The 22,646-nt window shown below is 39.8% G+C and overlaps 1 protein-coding gene across 3 annotated transcripts in view; it reads left to right on the top strand.

Moving 5' to 3' along the window:
- Nucleotides 1–22,394, top strand: part of COL15A1 (collagen type XV alpha 1 chain) — a 155,924-nt gene extending 133,530 nt beyond the window's left edge. For 2 of the 3 annotated variants that reach the window (XM_085306829.1, XM_085306827.1), the window contains 10 exons: nucleotides 4,337–4,386; nucleotides 6,200–6,310; nucleotides 7,743–7,887; nucleotides 12,548–12,612; nucleotides 14,457–14,585; nucleotides 14,749–14,808; nucleotides 16,151–16,210; nucleotides 17,077–17,262; nucleotides 18,500–18,615; nucleotides 18,951–22,394. In XM_085306829.1, coding sequence (XP_085162955.1) covers nucleotides 4,337–4,386; nucleotides 6,200–6,310; nucleotides 7,743–7,887; nucleotides 12,548–12,612; nucleotides 14,457–14,585; nucleotides 14,749–14,808; nucleotides 16,151–16,210; nucleotides 17,077–17,262; nucleotides 18,500–18,615; nucleotides 18,951–19,167 — 1,139 coding nt within the window. In that variant the 3' untranslated portion in view covers nucleotides 19,168–22,394. The remainder of the gene's footprint in view (nucleotides 1–4,336; nucleotides 4,387–6,199; nucleotides 6,311–7,742; nucleotides 7,888–12,547; nucleotides 12,613–14,456; nucleotides 14,586–14,748; nucleotides 14,809–16,150; nucleotides 16,211–17,076; nucleotides 17,263–18,499; nucleotides 18,616–18,950) is intronic. The other variant, XM_085306828.1, reaches the window with a different exon arrangement.
- Nucleotides 22,395–22,646: the final 252 nt, after the last annotated feature.

Here is a 22,646-nt window from a genome sequence, read left to right as displayed (position 1 = left end):
AGAGGTTGGATGAGATAATCCTCAGAAGTCCACTTCAACCAACTTCTTAATATTCTATGCTTTATTTCTCATAATTATAAAAAGTATGTGTAGGCTAAATATATCAAATTACTGGTGCTAGGAGCATCATAATAGAAGCTGCTCACTAAGCATTTACTTTTCTGTATCAAAAGTTGTATCATAGAATCATAGAATAAATAAGGTTGGAAGGGACCTCTGGAGATCATCTAGTCCAACCTCCCTGCTCAAGCAGGGTCACCTAGAGCATGTTAGACACGGTTGCATCCAGGCGGGCCTTGAGGATCTCCAGAGAAGGAGACTCCACAACYTCTCTGGGCAACCTGGTCTAGTACTCTGTCACTCTCACAGTGAAGAAATTCCTCCTCACGTTCAGGCGGAACTTCCTGTGGTTCARTTTCTGCCCATCGCCTCTTGTCCTCTAGTATGGCACCACTGAAAAGAACACTGTGTTTGTCCCCATCCCCTTGACACTCTCCCTTCAGATACTTTTACACATTGATAAGATCTCCCCTCAGTCTTCTCTTCCCCAGGCTAAAGAGGCCCAGCTCTCACAGCTGTTCCTCATAGGGCAGATGCTCCAGTCCTCTGATCATCTTTGTAGCCCTACGCTAGACTCTCTCCAGTAGCTCCATGTCTCTCTTGTACTGGGGAGACCAGAACTGGACACAGTACTCGAGATGAGGCCTCACCAGGGCTGAGCAGAGGGGCAGGATCACCTCCCTCGACCTGCTGGCAACAGTCTTCCCAATGCACCCCAGGATACCATTGGCCTTCTCGGCCACAAGGGCACATTGCTGGCTCATGGTCAACTTGTCATCCACCAGCACTCCCAGGTCCTTCTCTGCAGAGCTGCTTTCCAGAAGGTCAGCCCCAAGCTTGTACTGGTGCCTAGGGTTRTTTTTCCCTAGGTGCAGGACTCTGCACTTGCCCTTGTTGAACCTCATGAGGTTCCTCTCCGCCCAGCTCTCCAGCCTGTCCAGGTCTCTCTGAAYGGCAGCAGAGCCCTCAGGTGTGTCAGCCACTCCTCCCAGCTTGGTATCATCAGCAAACTTGCTGAGGAGGCACTCTGCCCCCTCATCCAGGTCACTGATGAAGAAGTTGAACAGGATGGGACCCAGTCCTGAGCCCTGGGGGACACCACTAGCCATAGGCCTCCAACCAGACTCTGTGCCACTGATGACGACCCTCTGAGCTCTGCCTTTCAGTCAGTTCTCAATCCACCTCACTGTCCACTGTCACCTAACCCACACTTCTTGAGCTTATCTAGGAGGATGTTATGGGAGAGTGTCAAAAGCCTTGCTGAAGTCAAGGTACACAACATCCACTGCTCTCCCCTCATCTACCCAGCCAGTCATGCCATCATAGAAGGCTACCAGATTGGTTGAGCAGGATTTCCCCTTCGAGAATCCATGCTGGCTACTCCTGATCACCTTCTTCATATACATGGCTAATTTTTATATATTCAAAAATAATTATAGTAAAAAACTTCTATTTTGAAAAATTATTATTACAATTCACAATTTTTTTGATATAGTTTTTGAAAGTTCAGATCTTGAGATAAGGATTTGTCCAATGCCTGTAATTCTTTAAAATAGAAGGAGCAGTATATCAAATTCATGTTCCTATTCCGTACTTATAATCTTTGTCCTCTTAAGTTTTTGTGATACATTTAAAACCACATCTGCGTGGGTATTTCTGTCTTTGTTCCAAATGCACAGTTCTGATGACTAAAGATGATATTTGTTATGCTTGAGAGGATATCTGTTTGTTCTCATAAAAGCTGTTTTCTTGTTGTATTAATTTTTATTCTGATCACTATCCAGTGCCACAAAGTACATGTTAGTGCTTCCCAGACATCAATAAACTTGATAAAAAGAAGGAAACAAAGGAAACAAAAAATAGGAAAATTTCCTCTTCTCTGTATATCTACCATGAACACATACTTGTTCATTCCTAGGCTTTGTATTTAATGTATTTTAAAGTCCTGCAAGTATTTTTGCCTGTACCTGATGATTACAAACTGAGAGGATGATGCTTAAGATGTTGTTAGAGCTGCAGCTAATGATAAAGATAGTAAAAATAACATCAGAATTCTGGTTAAACTGTCACGTATCTACCTTGAAAACAGAATTCACGTTTGTCATAAAACAACAGAGATCTATTCATTTGTCTGTCAACAGAATCCAATGAGATCAACTAGCTTCAATATTTTGCAAAGCTAAAACACATAATTTATTCTGCTTGAGCAGGGGCGTTGGACTAGATGATCTCCAGAAGTCCCTTCCAACCTAAACCATTCTGTGATTCTATGATATAAGCTGTGGCTGCTTCTGTTGCTGCTCTAAAAAACTATTCCTATTTAGTTCTCATGAATTGATGTAGTTGCCAAAATATTTTTATATTTTTGTGGAACTCAACTCTCTAGGTCTTACAGATATCCACATAACCTTTGACATTGGAAATTCAGAAGCCAGAACTTGCAGGGTGATAGAACATGATGGAAGTACAGTATGTTTTCAGGGCCTTCTCTGGGGGACAGTCAGCTGAAGCTCCTTCCCCTACAGTATCTACTAAACCCAAGAAGTCAGAAAAGTTTTCTGAACCATGCTATTCATCCACTCAGAAAGCTAGCACATTTCTTCTTCCTTTTCCTGAAACATCTCTGCTCTAAATTTACACAATGACTCTGTTAAATTGATACTGGTAAAAAAGATGAAGCCAACCCATAAAGCATGGGTTAATGGCAGGCCACACTTTATTCAGACACTATGTATTGACACAGGCATAAGAGATATCTAGAGCATAGATGCACTGTTCCAACCACATGTACTATGCTCCAGCACAACCCCAGTGCTTCTGGCTGAAAGAAAAGAATTTGTGTGCTTGTAAAAAACCATATTTAGAAAAAAAAGGAGAAGATCTCACTGTATCACAATCTTGGACCCAGTTCCCTAAGACTGAAGATCTACTAATCTAAACTGCAGTGTTTATTGCAATGTGCTGACTCTTGACCATAATCAACCCTCTTCCTTCATATGGGTCATTCCCCACACAGCCATACCAGTACCTGACATTCTGGACAGGTTGTCACATTCATCCACATCCACCCTTTGGGCTACTTGTTTGTCCTGAGACCTTGTTTTCTGTAGGAAGGAGCTTCACCCTTCCRTCTGTGAATCCTGAAAGGAATGGAGCTAGAGAAAGAGCAGTGAAGGGTTTCCCACTGGGCAAGCATTAATTCCTGGCGTAACTGGGTTCTGTTGCTCCGGAGCTGAATTCGTCCCTAAGTCAGATCCTAGATCTGAAGATAGTATAGCTTTTTGTTTTATAAAAGAAAGGGCATGTAGGTTATGTGTCTTCAATATCATTGCGAAAATATGATTTACTATTGATCATGCAGGTGTGAAGTGCTATTAGTCTGTTTCAGCAGCACCCCCCCAAAAAAAAACAGAAAGACGTGTCTAGTCTGTCAGCAGAGGCCACATCACAAACCATGTTGTGTGTCAGGATCCTTAAGAGTCCTGCCAAAAATTGCCTGTCAGCTCTCCACTGAATGCCTGGAGAAGAGAACTGGACTAGGTTTGCCCCTTGAGAAGTCATGTTCAAGACTAATCAGAATATATTTGAAGTTGACATATCTGGCTGTAACAAGCAGCTGTAAAAAGCTCTTTTTTCAAGTGTATGCCAAACAAATAATATTTGAAGTCTTTTAAGACTGGCTTGTCAGCTTTGGTGACCCACTACTAGCAGACAACACAACCCAGCTGCTATAATCATTGATGTTGGCGCTGGCTTTTGCTGCAGAAAAATGGCAATGGAAAGTTATTCTATGATCAATAGACTGACAGTAACCCTGGTTCTTTCTCTTCTAAGCAAAAGAGGTAACACAACTGTAATTAATTCAGAATTGGACAGGTACTGCTTGACTACCCTACTGATGTCAAAGCATATGGATGCTTTTCTTTTATCTTGGTTTCCATCAAAAGGGTTAATTTGGAGGTCTTTCTTTCCACCTGTCATTTTTAAAAAATACTAGGAGCTTTTCATCTCTGATACTTCCTTGCTTTCAAATTTGACTAAAATTCACAAACAGGTTCAAAATATATTAAGGTGGAGGAGTGACAGACAAGATAGAACATCTAAGCCCTCTTTCATTAGGAAACAGAACTAAAAATATCTGTTAGATTTAAAGGTTAATGTTATTATTTTAAAAAATTTTCCTTTAAATTCCTAAAACAGTAATATCCAAAGCAGTGCTTTTAAGATGGAAATTATAGATAATTATTCTACTAAAATAATTTTCTTCATTTTTCAGGTCCACCTCTGCCTCCATCATATTTCAGCCACTTTATTAATAGCATAAAGGTAATTATATCCCATTTGTGTTTGAGTTCTATGAAGCTTTTTTAAAGTATGTTTTACTATACACTAAGCAGAAAACTCTACAGTACGGTGAAGCATAAAATACCAGGTATCTGCATCAGCAATTATATGCTATATTAATTTCCTAAACTTCAGCTGGATAAACAAGTTTATTAGAAGTATAGAGAATGTAGATGCCAATAAATATATAAAGATTACTTTTGAAAATACGTTWTTACTTTATTACTTAGTCTTTTTACCCTCTCAGTGGTATAAAAGTGAGTCACAATTCATTGTTACCTAACATAAGGTGGTATAAAGTGTCTGCCATAAGTTAATGCTTTTACTTCCATGCTTTCTATGAGGTGAGAGACATCCATTTGTTAAAGGGCTGCTAGAAAAATTTAGCAGCGATTAACATATGAAAAATATTCACTTATGTGTAATACTACTTATCTTTTCAGCACAGTGAATAAAATAGGTTAAAGTGACAGAAGCCACTTTCATGCTTCCCCATAGTTACATCCTGGAGTGTCTTATGAGAAAGCCTCTCTATGCCCTGATGTGTTTGGTCTCTCTCTATTCCACTGTTCTTGATTGCTTTAAGTGACAAAACTGAGTACCAATGGAATATTACTTTAAACATTTTAACTAAAAAAGATTAAACGATACAAGATCTAAAAAAAAATGGAATCAATTTATCATTTGATGATACCACCAAAAGTAGTGCTCTATAAGGATACCATTAATTTCCTTGAAGGACTCATAGTTTCATCTTGTTTTCAGATTTTGTTTTTATCTGGCTGAGTTCACCTAAGTTATTTCTATGACATAAAGTGCATCAGCCATGCTGAAAGATATAATGTGGCTTCTCTGATCTCACAGAGCAGTGTCTGTAGCTTTAAAACTTTAGCTATAAAGAGTTGATTTTATATCAAATCCTTCAGCTCTCCAAAATGACATGCCACACAGAAAGCTTTATAGTCCTGTTTACTGAGAAACTAACATGGAAAAAAAAGGCAGAAGAAGAGCTAAACATGGCCAATTCTATATCCTTTCTGCAACTACCTGTCATTCTTGCTTTGTCTGTTGCTCTCTCTAGTCACAGGTTTATTTCTCAGAAAGGTGTACTAAAGTAGATGACGAAAGTCGAAGGAAGAAAACCAGCTGAAAAACTGAAAGAAATAATGTGAGGCAAAGCCTAATATTGCCGTGGCTCATTTTGGACAAGGASATAATGATTTAGACAGATAAGAAGAAGCCTTTAAAGACACTTTATTTCCCAGACAATCTGATAATCATCTTTGTAAGAGAGGAAAAGAGAAGCAGTCTAAAGTTTCTGCAATTTTGTGCAGTGCTTCTTCTGTTGTCCTGGTACATATCCCCACTCTGTTCTCTAAGGTGATCTTCACTTTGCTACACACCTTTCCAGGTCAGTCAAATTCATATCTTGCTTTGCTTTCTCCACAATGCAAGGGAAAAGCAGCAAGCCTAGTTTTTATGCTTCCTCTGACTTACACTCTCTTTGCCTCCAACTACAGCACAGAACACAGTTTTGCTGGGTGGAAGGGCAGGAAACAGCAATAGAATCAGTTCCCTCTGCCTTGTTTTCTTCCCCAAATCTCCACCCTGAGAAATGTTTGCACCTTCAGTAGAAGATTCCATATCACTGAAGAAGGGAGTGTTGTCAAAAGGCAGGTAGTAAGCTGATGCTGTTCTTTCTTAAGCTAAGATCTTTCACATAGCTTTAAAAGATCAGTGCATAGGGTTATGATCTTGTTTCAGCTGAATGTTTTAAAGTGCATTCTCTTCAAAGGGTGAAAAGGGAGACAATGGAGAACCTGGTGTAAAAGGAGAAAAAGGAGAACCAAATGGAGGTTTTTTTCTGACAGGACCTCCTGGACCGCCTGGAAGACCAGGATTAGTTGTAAGTCATACAAGCTGTATAATAGGAATAATTGTGGGCACATATTGTTTTAACTAAGAAAGCATTAAATAGAGACAAACAACAAGATGATGCTAAGAACTATATATAAACTCATATGCTAACAATTAGATTAGTAAGGGAAAGAGAGAGTTGCATTAGGCATAGACACAGATGCTTCAGTATTGTGTATGGAATTAATTTTCTATGAAAAATTGATGCAACGTTATGCTAGCTGCTCAGCTGCCTAATATAACTACATCGGAAAGTAGGTTCATGCTATTAACAGCATTACAAATCAAGGCAGAACATATGATTTGTGATGCTACTCCTTATATCCTCATAAAGGCCAAAACAGGCTATACAAAATGACATAGAGGTTATCTTCAAAAAATTCTTGCCACCTAAGTGGCCATCATCTTATTTTCTGTTCTAGCAATCCAAAAACATGAATGAAAAGTCTAGTGTGTACCAGTCTGGACTATTCCTTTAAAATTTAACCAGTCTTTATTCTGCTGCATGATTTAATCTCCTGATAGTTGCCACCACATCTGCTTTGGAATCAAATCTGCTGCCACTTTGCAAACTAGTTAATCCCTGGGATCTGACAACCAGTGCATGCATTGACATACTGTATTGTATGTTCTGTGCCAAGGAGCATCATAGTGTGTCACAGTTGAGGACAAAGTTTTAGGTTAGCAATCCTTTCTTCAAAATCTTCCTGATCCTATTTCACATTGCTGAAAATCATCTTCTTATTTAGAAACTGTTCCATTCGCAAGAAGGAGGAGTTGGAGGGCACAGCTCAGATCCATCAGAGACTAAGTTCTCCTAATCCATGAACCAAAAACTTTCCAAATATGCAGGCCAGTCTGAGCACAGGAAGCATAAGCCYTCCTGATTTAGGCTAACAATGACCTGTGATGCCATTACTAAACTGGAAACATAGAGATGGAGTCTTTTTATCCTGGAAGACAAGCAGGTGAAAGCATCAGGGATATAAGTATTTAATCAGGAGAGAGAGAAGGCAATATTCAGCATGAGATATAAGATCTGCATGGAGACATGTTTTTAAAACTTTCCACCATGGTCCTTCAGGAAAACTCAAGATTTTATAAGCATATCAAAGTGAGTGGCAAAGCATAGATTTAGGAGTTTGAGAGCACTGCAGAGTGTTTGGTGGACATTAGGTACTTAGGAATAGGTGCAGAAATTTTCAGAAAGCTTTCTGAAACTTCTACTCTTGAATTTAGTTTAATATATGGGTAGATTTTTCATTTTCCATTAATATCCATGGCTTCTTGAAAAAAATCACCTATGGACTCATACCTAAATAGGGATGTAATGGCCGACCTTCAGAAAATGTTGCCCCCAAAGATTAAGGTCCTGCAGCAGTGAAATAAATACATTCAAAGAATTTTTTTTTTATTGATAGGGACCAAAAGGGGATTCAGTTGTTGGACCCAGAGGACCTCCTGGATTACCTGGCCTACCTGGCTTACCAGGTTATGGAAAAACTGGACCTCCTGGCCCACCTGGCCCACCAGGACCACCAGGACCCCCTGCAATATATGGCTCAGGTGAGAAGGTGTGATTCAGCTTTTCTCTGTACATATGAGCACATAAATTTGCTTACACCTCCTCTTCACCTCTCTTCACATACCTGTTCTTCCAGCTATACTTTCACTCTTCACACTTAGATCAGTTTGCTTCYGTCTCTTTTACACACTCTAGATTTCTTCCTACGGGTGTGAATTGGAAAGAAGAGGAGAAAAAGACAGCAACTGCTATCAGGTTTCATTGACTAGTGCCAAGGGAGCTATTGCAGGAAAATCTTATTTAAGCTGTGATTAGGAAGTCTACGTAACAGATAAAGGCTGCCTAGAGAGCTTTGTGAAATCTATCAAACTAAGCAGTTAGCAAAATTTGGGAAAATTTTAATGTGACAAGAAGCTCTTCCTTGATATAAGGGCAGTACTCACACCAAAGTTGAAGTCTAGAATGAAGCTGCAAGAGAACTGCTTCTGATAAAGTAGTTGTTATGCTAATATTGAATACAAACAAAACTGTTTTGAGGTTGATTACTGGACATTTAATGATTTTTAATTTAGTGGATTAAAAAAGGAGCAAAAGGACCACAAAAAAAAAAAAGACCACAAATGGTCACGTTTGAAGGATGAACTTTATAAATAAGGTGGTGCTGGAGCTTCTGATGGACTATTTCAAACTTGCTTCAGAAGAAATGCATTAATCAAGTGTCCCAATTCAAAACATTTTCCCTTTTGACTCCTCTTGGGTCACAGGTCTGCTAATGAGGGATGTCTTACTGTTGTATGTCCAGACGTTGGACTAGGTTCTGGTAGATGGGGTCTTGTATGAACTCTGAGACTACTTAGCAAGTTTACCTAAGTGAGAGAGTCTGATTTTTCCCTCTGGGAACTGAGACCAGAAAGGGAATCTAGTGAGCCAAAAACAGTTTTCCASACCAAAGCATTCCTTAATCTGAAGGAAGCTGAAGGAAGATAGCATACTGACAGCAAGGGTGCTGTTAACAGTATAAAGAGGGTATAAAGCAGACCTGTCTTGCCTAAAGTTTGGGTTGGCCTAGCTAATCCAGATCTCCACTTCTGGAAACTAATGATCAGTGTGCTTCTCTACAGTATTTGTTCTTCCCATGTGCTGGTTTTGAGAGCAACACTTTAGGAATTTTCTCATATAATTTATATCAAGCACTTCTGAATATTAGCTAAGAGACACAGTTAGAAAGAACAAATTATTATTAGTATTCCATCCTTCTACTTTTGCTTGTCCACCCTGCCGTTAGGCTTCATTGTCCTCCAACACATTTTCCTCTTTGCTTTATAAGAAGCTTCTTTAAGCATACACTGATAGATGTCCACTTTACTAAATATTCTGAACATTGATAATTTATTTCTTATCTTCAARGTATCTAGTTATCTCTGTTAAAGCTCTCAATTACTGTAATTTGGAGCTCACATACTCCAGTGTGGGGGAAAAAGAAATGGCTTATCTGCAAATAAATAATGGGATTTAAATACCCCCAATGGCTTGCAAACTATTGATCTGTCTCCCATGCAACACACAAAAGAATAAGTTTCACTACTGCTTTTTAAAAAAAACCTTAAACTACATTTTCTGTAGTTCTTTTCAACAAAGCTATCCAGACTTTGACCTTGCAAGGATCACATTCAATACGATCTTATACTACTCCTAGACACCAACACCAAATATTTTATTTTGACTCACAGAATCGGTAAGGTTGGAAGGGACCTCTAGAGATCATCTAGTCCAACCTCCCTGCTCAAGCAGGGTCACCTAGAGCATGTTAGACACGGTTGCATCCAGGCGGGCCTTGAGGATCTCCAGAGAAGGAGACTCCACAACYTCTCTGGGCAACCTGGTCYAGTACTCTGTCACTCTCACAGTGAAGAAATTCCTCCTCACRTTCAGGCGGAACTTCCTGTGGTTCARTTTCTGCCCATCGCCTCTTGTCCTCTAGTATGGCACCACTGAAAAGAACACTGTGTTTGTCCCCATCCCCTTGACACTCTCCCTTCAGATACTTTTACACATCGATAAGATCCTCTCCCCCCCCCCCCTCCGGTCTTCTCTTCCCCAGGCTAAAGAGGCCCAGCTCTCACAGCTGTTCCTCATAGGGCAGATGCTCCAGTCCTCTAATCACCTTTGTAGCCCTATGCTGGACTCTCTCCAGTAGCTCCATGTCTCTCTTGTACTGGGGAGACCAGAACTGGACACAGTACTCGAGATGAGGCCTCACCAGGGCTGAGCAGAGGGGCAGGATCACCTCCCTCGACCTGCTGGCAACAGTCTTCCCAATGCACCCCAGGATACCATTGGCCTTCTCGGCCACAAGGGCACATTGCTGGCTCATGGTCAACTTGTCATCCACCAGCACTCCCAGGTCCTTCTCTGCAGAGCTGCTTTCCAGAAGGTCAGCCCCAAGCTTGTACTGGTGCCTAGGGTTATTTTTCCCTAGGTGCAGGACTCTGCACTTGCCCTTGTTGAACCTCATGAGGTTCCTCTCCGCCCAGCTCTCCAGCCTGTCCAGGTCTCTCTGAATGGCAGCAGAGCCCTCAGGTGTGTCAGCCACTCCTCCCAGCTTGGTATCATCAGCAAACTTGCTGAGGAGGYACTCTGCCCCCTCATCCAGGTCACTGATGAAGAAGTTGAACAGGATGGGACCCAGTCCTGAGCCCTGGGGGACACCACTAGCCATAGGCCTCCAACCAGACTCTGTGCCACTGATGACGACCCTCTGAGCTCTGCCTTTCAGTCAGTTCTCAATCCACCTCACTGTCCACTGTCACCTAACCCACACTTCTTGAGCTTATCTAGGAGGATGTTATGGGAGAGTGTCAAAAGCCTTGCTGAAGTCAAGGTACACAACATCCACTGCTCTCCCCTCATCTACCCAGCCAGTCATGCCATCATAGAAGGCTACCAGATTGGTTGAGCAGGATTTCCCCTTCGAGAATCCATGCTGACTACTCCTGATCACCACCTTTTCCTCCATATGCCTGGAGATGACATCCAGGATGAGCTGTTCCATCACCTTTCCAGGGATGGAGCTGAGGCTGACCGGCCTATAGTTGCCTGGGTCCTCCTTCCTGCCCTTTTGAATACGAGAGTGACACTGGCTTTCTTCCAGTCCTCAGGCACCTCTCCTGTTCTCCAAGACCTTTCAAAGATGATGGAGAGCAGCCTGGCAACAACATCCGCCAGCTCCCTCAGTACCCATGGGTGCATCCCATCCGGACCCATAGATTTGTGGATGTCTAGGCTGCCCAGAAGGTCTCTAATCTTATCCTCCTCAACCAAAGGAAAGTCTTCCCTTCTCTGGACTTTCTCCCTTACATCCAGGCTGCAGGATTCTTGAGGGCTGCCCTTAGCAGTGAAGACTGTAGCAAAGAAGGCATTCAGYAATTCTGCCTTCTCTGTATCCTTCATCACCAGGGCCCCTGCCCCATTCAGTAGTGGGCCCAGATTTTCCCTGGTCCTCCTCTTGCTGGTGATGTATTTGGAGAAGCCCTTCCTGTTGTCCTTAACATCCCTTGCCAGACTCAATTCCAACTGAGTGTTAGCCTTCCTCAACGCATCTCTACATACTCTGACAGCATTCCTATAATTCTCCCAGGTRGTCTGTCCCCTCTTCCACATTCTGTGGACTTTCTTCTTCTGTCTGAGTTTGGCCAGGAGCTCCTTTTTTACCCATGCTGGTCTCCTGCCCCCTTTGCTGCRCTTCTTACTGATATGGATGCACCGCTCTTGAGCTTGGAGGAAGTGAGGCTTCAATACTAGCCAGTTCTCTTGGACCCCCCTTYCTTCAAGGGCCTCAAACCATGGGTTACTCCAAGTAGGTCYCTGAAGAGCCCAAAGTCTGCTCTCCTGAAGTCCAGGGTTGCAGTCCTGCTTATTGCCTTGCTTCTTTCCTGCAGGGTCTTGAACTCCACCATCTCATGATCACTGCAGCCAAGGCTACCCCCAACCTTCACATCTCCTACCAGTCCTTCTTTGTTGGTTAGGACAAGGTCCAGCAGGACACCCTTCCTCGTAGGCTCCTCCACCGCCTGTGTCAAGAAGTTATCATTAATGCTCTGCAGGAGCCTCCTGGGACTGTTTGTGCCTGGCTGTGTAGTCCTTCCAGCAGATGTCAGGGTGGTTGAAGTCCCACATAGGAACCAGGGCCTGTGATTGTGAGGCTACTTCCAGCTGTCTGTAGAAGGCCTTATYGACTTCCTCTTCGTAGACACCACATCCACAACAACATCCACAACAGTGTCCCCCATGCTAGCCTGCCCTTTGATCTTTACCCATAAGCTCTCRACTGCCTCCTCCTCCACTCCTAGGCAGAGCTCAATGCATTCTAACTGCTCTCTCACATAAAGAGCAACTCCACCACCTCGCCTCCCTGGCCTGTCTTTCCTAAAAAGTACGTAGCCATCCATGGCAGCATTCCAGTCATGTGAGCTATCCCACCATGTCTCTGTAATTGCAATGAGTTCATGGCTTGTGACCGTGCACAGATCTCCAGTTCCTCCTGTTTTTTCCCAATGCTGTGTGCATTGGTGCATAARCATTTTGGAGAGGTAGTCATACATGCAGGTTTCCCAGAAAGGGTGTAGGGGGGTCCCCCGTAGCCATTTAAGTTAACTTTCACTCGAAAAAGACTTACTTACTTGTACACTTGTTTTGTTTTAGCAGCTGCTATTCCTGGGCCACCAGGTCCTCCAGGAGAGCCAGGGTCACCTGTGACCAGGAATCTGGTAAGATAACTATGGAAGTTTGCTTTTGAAAACTTTGCTCTAAAGCTTGTGGTGGCTGCTGATAGCACTGCTTGAGGAGGAAAAGTTGAGTTCCTGAATTTTTATATATTAGAATATTTTCTATTTTTCTGAACATCATATTTTTTTTCAGAAGGGAAACCATACAACTGGGAAGAGTTTATGAGGAAGTTTATCTATTTTCTTGTTAGTAACAGCCTATTCAAATGCAAAAAACAAATGCAAATAAGAATGATGAGATGTTAAAGCAATGGAAAGGTGTGCATATTGCAGGTTCAAAGCAATGTCTGTGGAAGAGTGTAGCAACTTACCTCAAATTGCTGTGCCAGAAAGTACACTTAACTGGAGTTTTCTTTTTATTACGGGGTCACTTAAATCAGAGCTGTACACCAGATGTCAATCATGTAGAAAAGATACACAAGACTTCTGTCCTATTAATTCAAATAACTGATCGAATATTCTCAGTTTATAGGGGATAACAAGTTTGCAGTGGCATTTCATTGCCATTTTTTGACTTATACTCTCATGTTATGATAGAAGAGCAAATTTTCAGTATGCTGAAAATCATTTAAGAATGCACTAATAAACAAGCAGACTTTCAGATCATCCACATTATATAACAYGACCTGACATGAATGCAAGTGTAAGTTACTTTTGATGCCTTCCCACCGTAGTGTCATATCTCTGCTAACTGCCTTTACCCACAGAAATGCAGCTCACAAATGTTACAAACCAGGGGAGAAACTAATGAACAGAGGCTGGTGCCCCAAGGTAGAGGACTGTGATTACAGCCTGGGAGACACTTTCTTAGGTAGGACATCCCAGCTGACTCAGGCCAAAATAAACATTTTAAAATCTGCCAATTTGTAGCAAGGTCTGCATGGAGTATAAAGCATCAACAGGCTCCTCTGACACTATCAAGAAATGCAAAAGAGCTGACATTCAAGTGTCAAGAAATGACGATCTCGAGAAATTTGCCACTGATTTTGTGCTACTTGCAATTTTCATATAGCCTGTGGAAGTAACTCCTCTTAGAGAGCCCTGTGTTCTGCTCTTCAGAGGACAAAGATATAGGTAACAGGTACAATAGCCACATCTGACAGACCTCAGTTTCAGCTTACTGACCATCTATAAAAGAAAATTTGAAAAGTATTTGCTGCATAAACTAGAGACACACAGAGACATAACAAAAGGGATGGAATAAAACACCCTTAAAGAAAAGAGGGTTGGAGGGATGATCTCCAGAGGTCCTTTCCAACCTTACCAATTCCATATTTGGGGGCAGGTTTAGCTCAGTTGGTTAGACCGTGGTGCTGCTAATGCCAAGGTTGAGGGTTCAATCCTTGTATGGGCTACATTGAGGGTTGGACTAGATGATCTCCAGAGGTCCCTTCCAGCCTTATCATTCTATGATTCTATGATTTGAACAGTAAGGAAAACAGCAACAGGGACAAACATATCTAGAATTGTGTGTGATATTTATAAGCTATGCTTAGTCCTACCAAGTCTCTTTTGAACTCTCCCATTTTGACCCAGTGTACTAAACTTTAGAGATGTAATCTTCCCAGTCTGTGCAAAATTAACTGTTGGTGAAGCTACAGTAAAATCAACAGAATTATAATGCTGTTATGCCAAAGTAGCAAGATCTTTATGCTCCAAAAGCTCTCCATACAAAATAAGGTAAAATTGACTTTATGAGCATTTCCTGCACAAGTAGCTTTGATGTTTATAAACTTATTCAAATGAGACTTAAATTTAACATGTGAAATGTTTTCTGTCTTTGGTGCCGTCACACAGGGTTTTGCTTTTGTTTTGTCACTTGACAGGTTACAACGTTCCGCAATGTCAAGGGTATGTTGGAAAAGGTCCATTTAGTAGCAGAAGGTACCCTAATCTATCTGAGTGAAACCAGTGAGGTTTTTATCCGTGTTCGAAATGGATGGAGAAAACTGCAGGTACTATTGCACTGTTTCCCAATCCTTTTCAGCTCCCTTACTCCAAATGGAGTTGTTGCAGATATTTGTATAGGGCTGGAGAAGTAAGAATGCAAAGATTTTTTTTTATTTCAGAAGCTGCTATTAATATGGTTTTGTTTGCTTTTCATTTTGTGTTTTTCAGCTTGGTGAGTTAATTCCTATCCCTGCTGACAGCCTTCCACCTCCAGCCATATCAAGCCATGTAGGTACAAAATATTGGACTGTGAAAAGCTTATCCTCAGTGTGCAAAAACTGGGGGAACATTGGGCAGAACTTGCAGGAAGGTTCCTGCACAACATAGTTTCTGCTGAGGCTTGTCAGTTCAGCATAAGTATCCTACCTCTATATAAGCTTCAAACTGGCTCATACTGACCAGCCATTACTCTATAGCCATTATCTTCTGAGAGGCTGAATACTGCAGACACAAAGCAGGATCTCTAAAGCTGTCTACAAACACAAACAAACAAAAAAATCTCTTTTGTGACACTGAAGTCAATCACATCAAGCCCTGGTCCTTTTCAAAGAAACTCAGTAAAGAGCTGCTGAAAAGCAGGTTTTCTTAAAAAGATTACAGTCCTATATTCTTCCATTCAGGGTACATAACTGTCATCTGTATGTAGCTAATCCTACAGTGTGCTGAGGTCTATTCTGAAACCTCGTTTTTTTAATCCATACTTGCCTTCATTCTAGAGGTTATTGTACAACCTGTATGTGAACATGCTGCCTGTCCCCCAAAATCCCAGAAGGATGGAAAAAAAAAAAGTGGAGAAGGGAATAGAGAACAGTCTTTGTGGCAGGTTAATTGAGCTGACTGGGTAGTGCTGAGATAACGAAAGGCAAGAGAGTGCTAGGAAGGGGTGGGGAGAAGGGAGATGGCCAGAGAAAACCTGGTGACAAAGAAATAGAAAAAAAGTTGGACAAGGTCAGAGAGAAAGGCACTTAGCACACTGGGAAGATGTCTAGACCTCAGGTTGTAGGAAATTGTCTGCAGCCTCCAGCTGACATCATGTGAGTTTCCAGACTGGTATAGTCACTGCCTTATTACTCACACTTCCCATGACTACGGAAGAAAACTTTGCTGTTCTTGAAACAGCTATCAAGCTCACCAGCCTTCTCATCTCTACAATCAGCTTACTTAGGAGGGGGAATTACTGAGGCCTTCTTCCCATGCACCACATTTTCTGTTTTGATATCCCCCTTTTGTTTTCAGTTTAATTTTTCGGAACCAGTCTTCTGCATCTGTCAGGCCAGCTCCATGCAGGACTCCAGACCCTCTCTGGCATGAATGCTAACTATGCAATGTTTAGACTCAGGTTTAAGAAAGCAACTCTGTCCAGGACAGCATTCAAACGTGTATAACTGACTTTCTAAATTAATGATAGATAGAAAAAGCATGTGGCTATACAGTTTTGGTTTATTTTTCAGAGGCATGACAGTTTCAGATTCTCTAATATTCAATGTTTGTTTTATTTAGAAAACTGTTGAATGTCTAAAATTCTGATCTAAGGATTTAACATATCTGTTTGTGTTTGTTAAAATAACAGGGATTTCAGTCTCTTCCAGCATTGARTCCAATTTCAAATATGAATAATGGAAAACCAGCAGTAAGTATGAGAACTGTATCCCAATTGCATAGCTGTGTTTTCAAACATTGTATTTTTGCATTTTGAGGAAGTTTTGTAGTATTTCTCACAGAATTTACTTTGGAAATTTTTAAATACAGTGGCTTAGACATTTTGAACAGAATTTTAAACGGTTCCCTCCAGAACTATTGTGGTCATCTTAACCCTTTTCCTATCTCAGTCAAAAAAATCCCAAATCCTGGTTTCTAGGCTAGGAATACTTACCCACTTAGTCATTTTAACAAAAAATGTAAAACACACTAAGTTTTGTTATTATTAAATTGATAAAATATTAGAATCCTTTCTGTCTTCATGATGCTGGTTGTTATTAAATAGACACTTTATAATCTAAGCCTTAATTAAAATATTTTAAAATATTCAGATAAGGAAAGCAAGATAACTAAGTTACATCTTAAAAAAAAAATGTGTATTAGTTCCTGCGTTTATATTATTTGACTCAGGCATGCTACTCCTGCTACTTTTTAACAGTAAATTTTTAAATAATATATGGTCAGCTCTTGCTGTTTATTTCCAACTTATTAGATTTGAGATTTTGTTTGCATAATAACTCCAAGAAAGCTGCTTAAAAAATCTTGGTTTTTTTAAAAATAGAAGCTTTATTTTTAGGAGTATATAATTTTCATGGTTTTCTGACTGTTCAAAGATAAATATGTATTTCTGCTGTCAGCTGGATAACTTTAAGAAATGTGATGTTACAGCAACAAAAGACACTTGYATATCTACTATAGAAAGTACTAGCTATTGTGCTTGGAGATTTTTAGGATTTACTTCTAAGATGTATACTCTTAAACTTAAAAAATTGGCGGTTTCTCTTCTCTTTTTTCCAGCTGCATCTGGTGGCTTTAAATTTGCCTTTAGCTGGTGACATGCGAGCAGATTTTCAGTGTTTTCAACAGGCACAGTTAGCAGGTTTGACATCTACTTACAGAGCCTTCCTCTCATCACATTTGCAAGATCTGGCCACAGTTGTGAGAAAAACAGACAGATACAATTTACCAATAGTCAATCTTAAGGTAAAAATCAGTGTTTATTACCTTTTTAATTCAGATAGACTGTAGGTATCCTGAAATCTTGGAAAAAAGCAAAAGCAGAAGTTTTGGTCCAGACTTTGCAAAACAAAGAAGTTTTGCTTTATATTTTCAAGTCAGGGTCCAGAAAGAAATGTAATGTTGAAGTAGAAAATTGCAGACTGTCTCACATTTCATTTGAATTGTCTGGAATTACTTTTCTCAATACCCTAAGACTAATAGTCGAAATAAAGCTATGAGAATGGCTCGCTTACAGCCAACTGCTGACATAGCAATAGGGTGATGTTCAGCCTTCTGGAAATTTTTATATTAGCAAGGAAACTGCATCTTCATTTCTCAAAGACGGATATTATCTTCTGTTTTCTGTTATGACCACAGAGTTTARTATACAAAATTGCCTATTTTTCCTCATTTTTAAAGATAATGGTAACTTTTGTGCTTAGTAGTGATACCACATTTACCCCAAAGAAACTGAAAGGAGAGTTTTTGCAAGAGTCTAGAATGTGAGTCATCTTGTGGTTTCACATAAACAGATGCTCTCTGAAACTGTGGAAAACAAACCATGTCTCAGTAGTATTGGCTGGCTCCCAGCACAAACAGCCAAAGAAACCTACAGGAATAACACGTGATTCTTGTAGCTCACTGAGTGGATTCTACTCTGAAGTGCATGCAAACACAGATGCTTGGAGGAAAACTGGTAAATACAAAGTTGTTCCAACTTCTACTGGAAAAATTCAAAAGCAATTTGAGAGGTACCCTGACACAAAGCTTTTGATATTTGCAGCACTTGTCACAAAATTGTGACCTCATCACAATTTGTATTTCCATTACAAGCTACATTTATAGTTTTTCTTTAGCTAGAGTAGTTATAAGCAAATCTTCAAGCAATCGTGGACAGTTAAGAGGAGGAGGAGGGCAGTGGAAATACTGAAAAATGGATCAAGCTGAAATCTGAGCTGAGGTCAATGGAGCAGAGACATAACTGTGAATGGAAAGGCCAGAGACAAAGATGTAGATATAAGAGCTATTAGCACAGACATGATAGATGAGATGAGTTTGTTCGGGAGCATTGCATGGAGACTGTGATGTGAAAGCTGGAATATGAAGYGTTTTTAACTGCAGATAAGATTTTAGATTTATAAAATTCTTCTATATAAGTCAGGTATGACATGTAGATTTCAGATTCATTTTGTTTGTTAAAGTGACTTCAAAATTTCAACAGGGAGAAACACTTTTCAGTAACTGGGAATCCATTTTTAATGGGAACGGAGGACAATTCAACCCTCATGTTCCAATATACTCATTTGATGGGAGAAATGTCATGACAGATCCATCTTGGTGAGTTTACATTACCATTCACATTGTTTTACATGACATTTATTTTTACCTGATAGCATAAATCACAGAATGACAACAGCTTGGGCCACTAGAAAGGTGACAAAGACTTTTCGTTTCTCTTATGCCTTCTTTCTCCTCCATTTCTGCTAGCCCACAACTGAGATACCAGGTTGTGTTCTCCTTTTCTTCCTTGCCTTTTGCTTCAAGCAGAAGGAGAGGAGAAATACATTCCTATACAATATGAACTGAGCAGTCACCACATATATAGACATACAGTTGAATAACGCAAAAAAGAGACTTTTTTCAGGAAATAACTTCTTAACGTTACCTTTCAGGCCTCAAAAAGTAATATGGCATGGTTCAACTGAAAATGGGATCCGACTGGTTAGCAACTACTGCGAAGCCTGGCATAGAGCTGATATRGCAGTTATGGGACAAGCATCACCGCTGAAGACAGGGAAGCTTCTTGATCAGAAAGCATATAGCTGTAGTAATCAGTTTATCGTTCTTTGTATTGAAAACAGTTTTGTATCTGATACCCAAAGAAAATAATTTACCTGTTGCACATAAGAATATTCCATTTTATGACATAAAAAGCTGACACTGAAACTTAATTTGTAATGATGTAAATATTCTATATTTTGTAATTGCACATTTCAGGAAAATATAACCAAAAACATACCTCAACACAAACAGTATTCCAGCTGGGTGGAACATCTAGTGTGTGTGAGGCTGACTTAAAGCTCTTCCTTCCACTTGAACTCCACAGGAGGTAGCAGATTCACCAACAATTAACTCGCAGCCCCTTGTCTTTCTGGCTGAGCTGAAGATCACTTTAGGCGCTGGCCAAGGATGGTCTGTGAGGAAAATCCCATAGCCTGTCTTCTGAACAGTATGGCTCAGTGAGGCTGCTGCTTATTCACAGTCGAGAAACTGCATGCTCTTCCTGGTTCTGAAGGATGAATTTCACATCCCTGTCTCCCCTCTTTTCGCTTGCCTAGATTTTGAATACCCAAGGCACTATTCATATATAAGAATGTACACATATTATCTCTGAATGAATAATGGTAGGCTGTTAAATCTGTCAAAGATGGAATTTTTAAAAGAACTTTAAYAACATAGGTGCTCACCTCCTTTGCATGTCAGTGGAAGCTGAGTACCTAACTCCTGGAAGCTTATACAGATTGCAGTCTAAGTGCTTACGTATGACTTTAGAGGCTTGATGTCTTATTTCCACTTTTTCTTTGTAGATTCTTTGCATAGGGCTTTATGCAGGAGGAGTGAATTTCACCTAGACAAAATCTGGTCCTTATTTTGGTGCTATTGTCATCAGAAAGCCTGAAGCAATGTTAATAAAAAACATCCTGTTTTACTGGCAGAATTGTGTAAAGTAAATGCAGACAAAAGAACCATCTGACCTTTATTTATTGCATTGCACACTAGAGGAAGTCATTTCCTGTTGTGACAGACACTGCTGAATGAAAGACGCCTGTCATGGTTTCTTTAAAACAGGTTATATAAAGTGACTTTCCTTTTTGTGAATTTATCCTTCAGGTGTTCACATAATGAAAGAGTTGTTAATATAAACTAACAGCAGTAGTGACAGGAATGGTCAGTAAATGCTAATACTCTTCATAAACAGTATCACAGTAATATTTTGAGTCTCTTGTTTATATTTTCCTGGTATATACATTAAGCAAAGTATTTACCTATATTTTAACAGGCAGTAATAATGCAAGTCAATAATCATTTACCACCCAATAGAATATTAAATTACTAGATAGCTACTTTCAAAGAAAAAAAAAAAAAGCCAGATCACCCTTATTACACTAAACTGATTTAACTGTTATATAACATAATAATGTGAAATTCAGGTTTACTTTTCCAATTTAACATAAAAGTTTATTTCCCAGGGTCTACTGAATTGTATCTTTTCTTTCTTTTATTGGAAAATTCAGAATTCCGTTATTAAAACATGCTAATGAGGCTAAGTCAATTTATATTACATTTGAACTGTATGCATAACAACTCACTGCACTTACTTATTTATAGTCTATTCCCACAAAATGCTGAGCACTCTTGTGAAATACAAGATTCCTTTAGTTTCCACAGCTGAAAGAGTGGAACAAAAGGTTCAGGAAGGGCAATAAAGTGTTTACACTCTTCGGCAAAAGCCATCTACCTTAATTGTTGGCAAACCCTCAATCTGTCAAAGGCAGGGATAACATGCATTTATGCTTGCTAATAATTACTTGCTCTTTCACTCTTGAGCTGGAGCCAGCAGTTACTTGTGAGCTGGCTATTTCCTTGCCTAGAATTGTAGCAACAAGGGAGAGAATGAGAGATGTGACCACACGGAAGAGCTGAAGGGGAGAGAGAAGGGGACTAAAAATACATGCAGTTTTTAGGAGATACCGATCTAGAATTTAGTCCAGACCCAGCAAAATACGTGCAGAATTCTGTTTGTACAGATCATTTCACAGCGCTAACTTCTCTCTGTACCCTGGATAGCTGCTAGAACTTGGCAGGGAACTGAAATGGTTAATAGTGTCCATGGGATCTTAAGGAAATCTTAATGATTACTTTTCCCACCTCTACTATTAATAAGGCTACAGGAATCTATTGTACAGTCTTCAGTTTAATACAGAGCATGAACTATGCATCATCTGTGCCACTGCCGTGCTGGGCATACTTACTGTGCTAACACATACCACAGCAAAGGAGCTACCTGATCCCAGAAAGACATGAGAGAGCTGTTAGTAAGCAGAAGATTGCCTGTAGAAAAAAAAAAAAAAACTTCTGTCATTCTAACTAAAGCCAGTGAGGCTCTTYATACTCCCTGGTGTAACCCCAGAGAAACAGTAATGTTTGTCAAGAATATGACAGCGACAAATTTAGCTCAGTTTTTATAAGAAATTAGCCTTCCCTTTAAAGACAGAATTTTTTTGCAGTTGGACCTTATCCTAACACACAGAGTGTGTGTACCCAAGGAAAAACGTTTGCTAATTCATGTAAGAAACTGTGTAAGGCAAATGAATCACCAACACCAGCATCAGAGCAAAGTTATTGTAAAGTATAACTGCAATAGAAGCCAATGTAAAATGAGAAAATGAAATTAGAGTATCACCTTTCTTTAAGAGAAAGTCTTTGGTTGATAACATCCATCTGTTTTGAAGCTTGGCCCTTTAAAAGAAAGAAGTTAACATATTGTAACTACACAGGTGAAAATGTTTAAAACATCAGAACTTCAGGGCCTAACTGATGAATATTATACTGGTCTGAATAAAGGGTTTCTTGAAATAAACACAGCAGACTCATTTCAGCTACTGAAATAGGTATTTCTAGAAATCAGATTGGTAGATTTGTTATTATATAAATTGTAGGTGCAAGCTAAACTAACAAATGCCTGGTTTAAATAAAGAGGAATCCATGCTGGGATTTGCACTTCTTGAAAAGAATCAATTCTCTATTTAAAATGATTAAAATATAATTTTAATTAAGCTGGTGCTTAAACTAAAGAAAAAAGATTCCCAGTAACATGTAGGAAAAGTTAATAACCACCTGAAAAGGGTTATCAAATCATTATTGGAGAGATTCTTTTTTTGTATCACAGATACTTTGGGAATGATACAATATGCAGGAAAACAGAGAATACTCACTACAGATTTTTTTCTAATCTAAAAGGATTCCTTGTTATCAGGGTAAATTGCAGTGTAAGACTTTGACTGTACAACACAAGACTGAATGAATTTAATTAGAATCAGTCCACATTTTTCAGCTGAAACAACACTCTCCATTGCAACATTTCATTGGTTTGCATCAGATTTGCCAACTACATTTAGTGAAAAGAAAGCAATAAGAGACATTAACTTTGCCATTTTCAAGACAGATGCTTTGAGTCAAGTGACATTTTTATTCCATTTTACTTATTTTTTAATAATCAGAAGAAGTTAAGATTCCTCACTAAAAAATGAAAAAATATTTTGTTTTTCATTGTACATTTTCACCTTTTCAAGGACCATTCTGTTAAG

Source organism: Rhea americana, unplaced genomic scaffold (assembly GCF_003343005.1).
Source record: "Rhea americana isolate MKP2758 unplaced genomic scaffold, rheAme1 scaffold_248, whole genome shotgun sequence".
Lineage (NCBI taxonomy): Eukaryota > Metazoa > Chordata > Aves > Rheiformes > Rheidae > Rhea > Rhea americana.
This window is presented reverse-complemented; position numbering and strand designations above follow the sequence as displayed.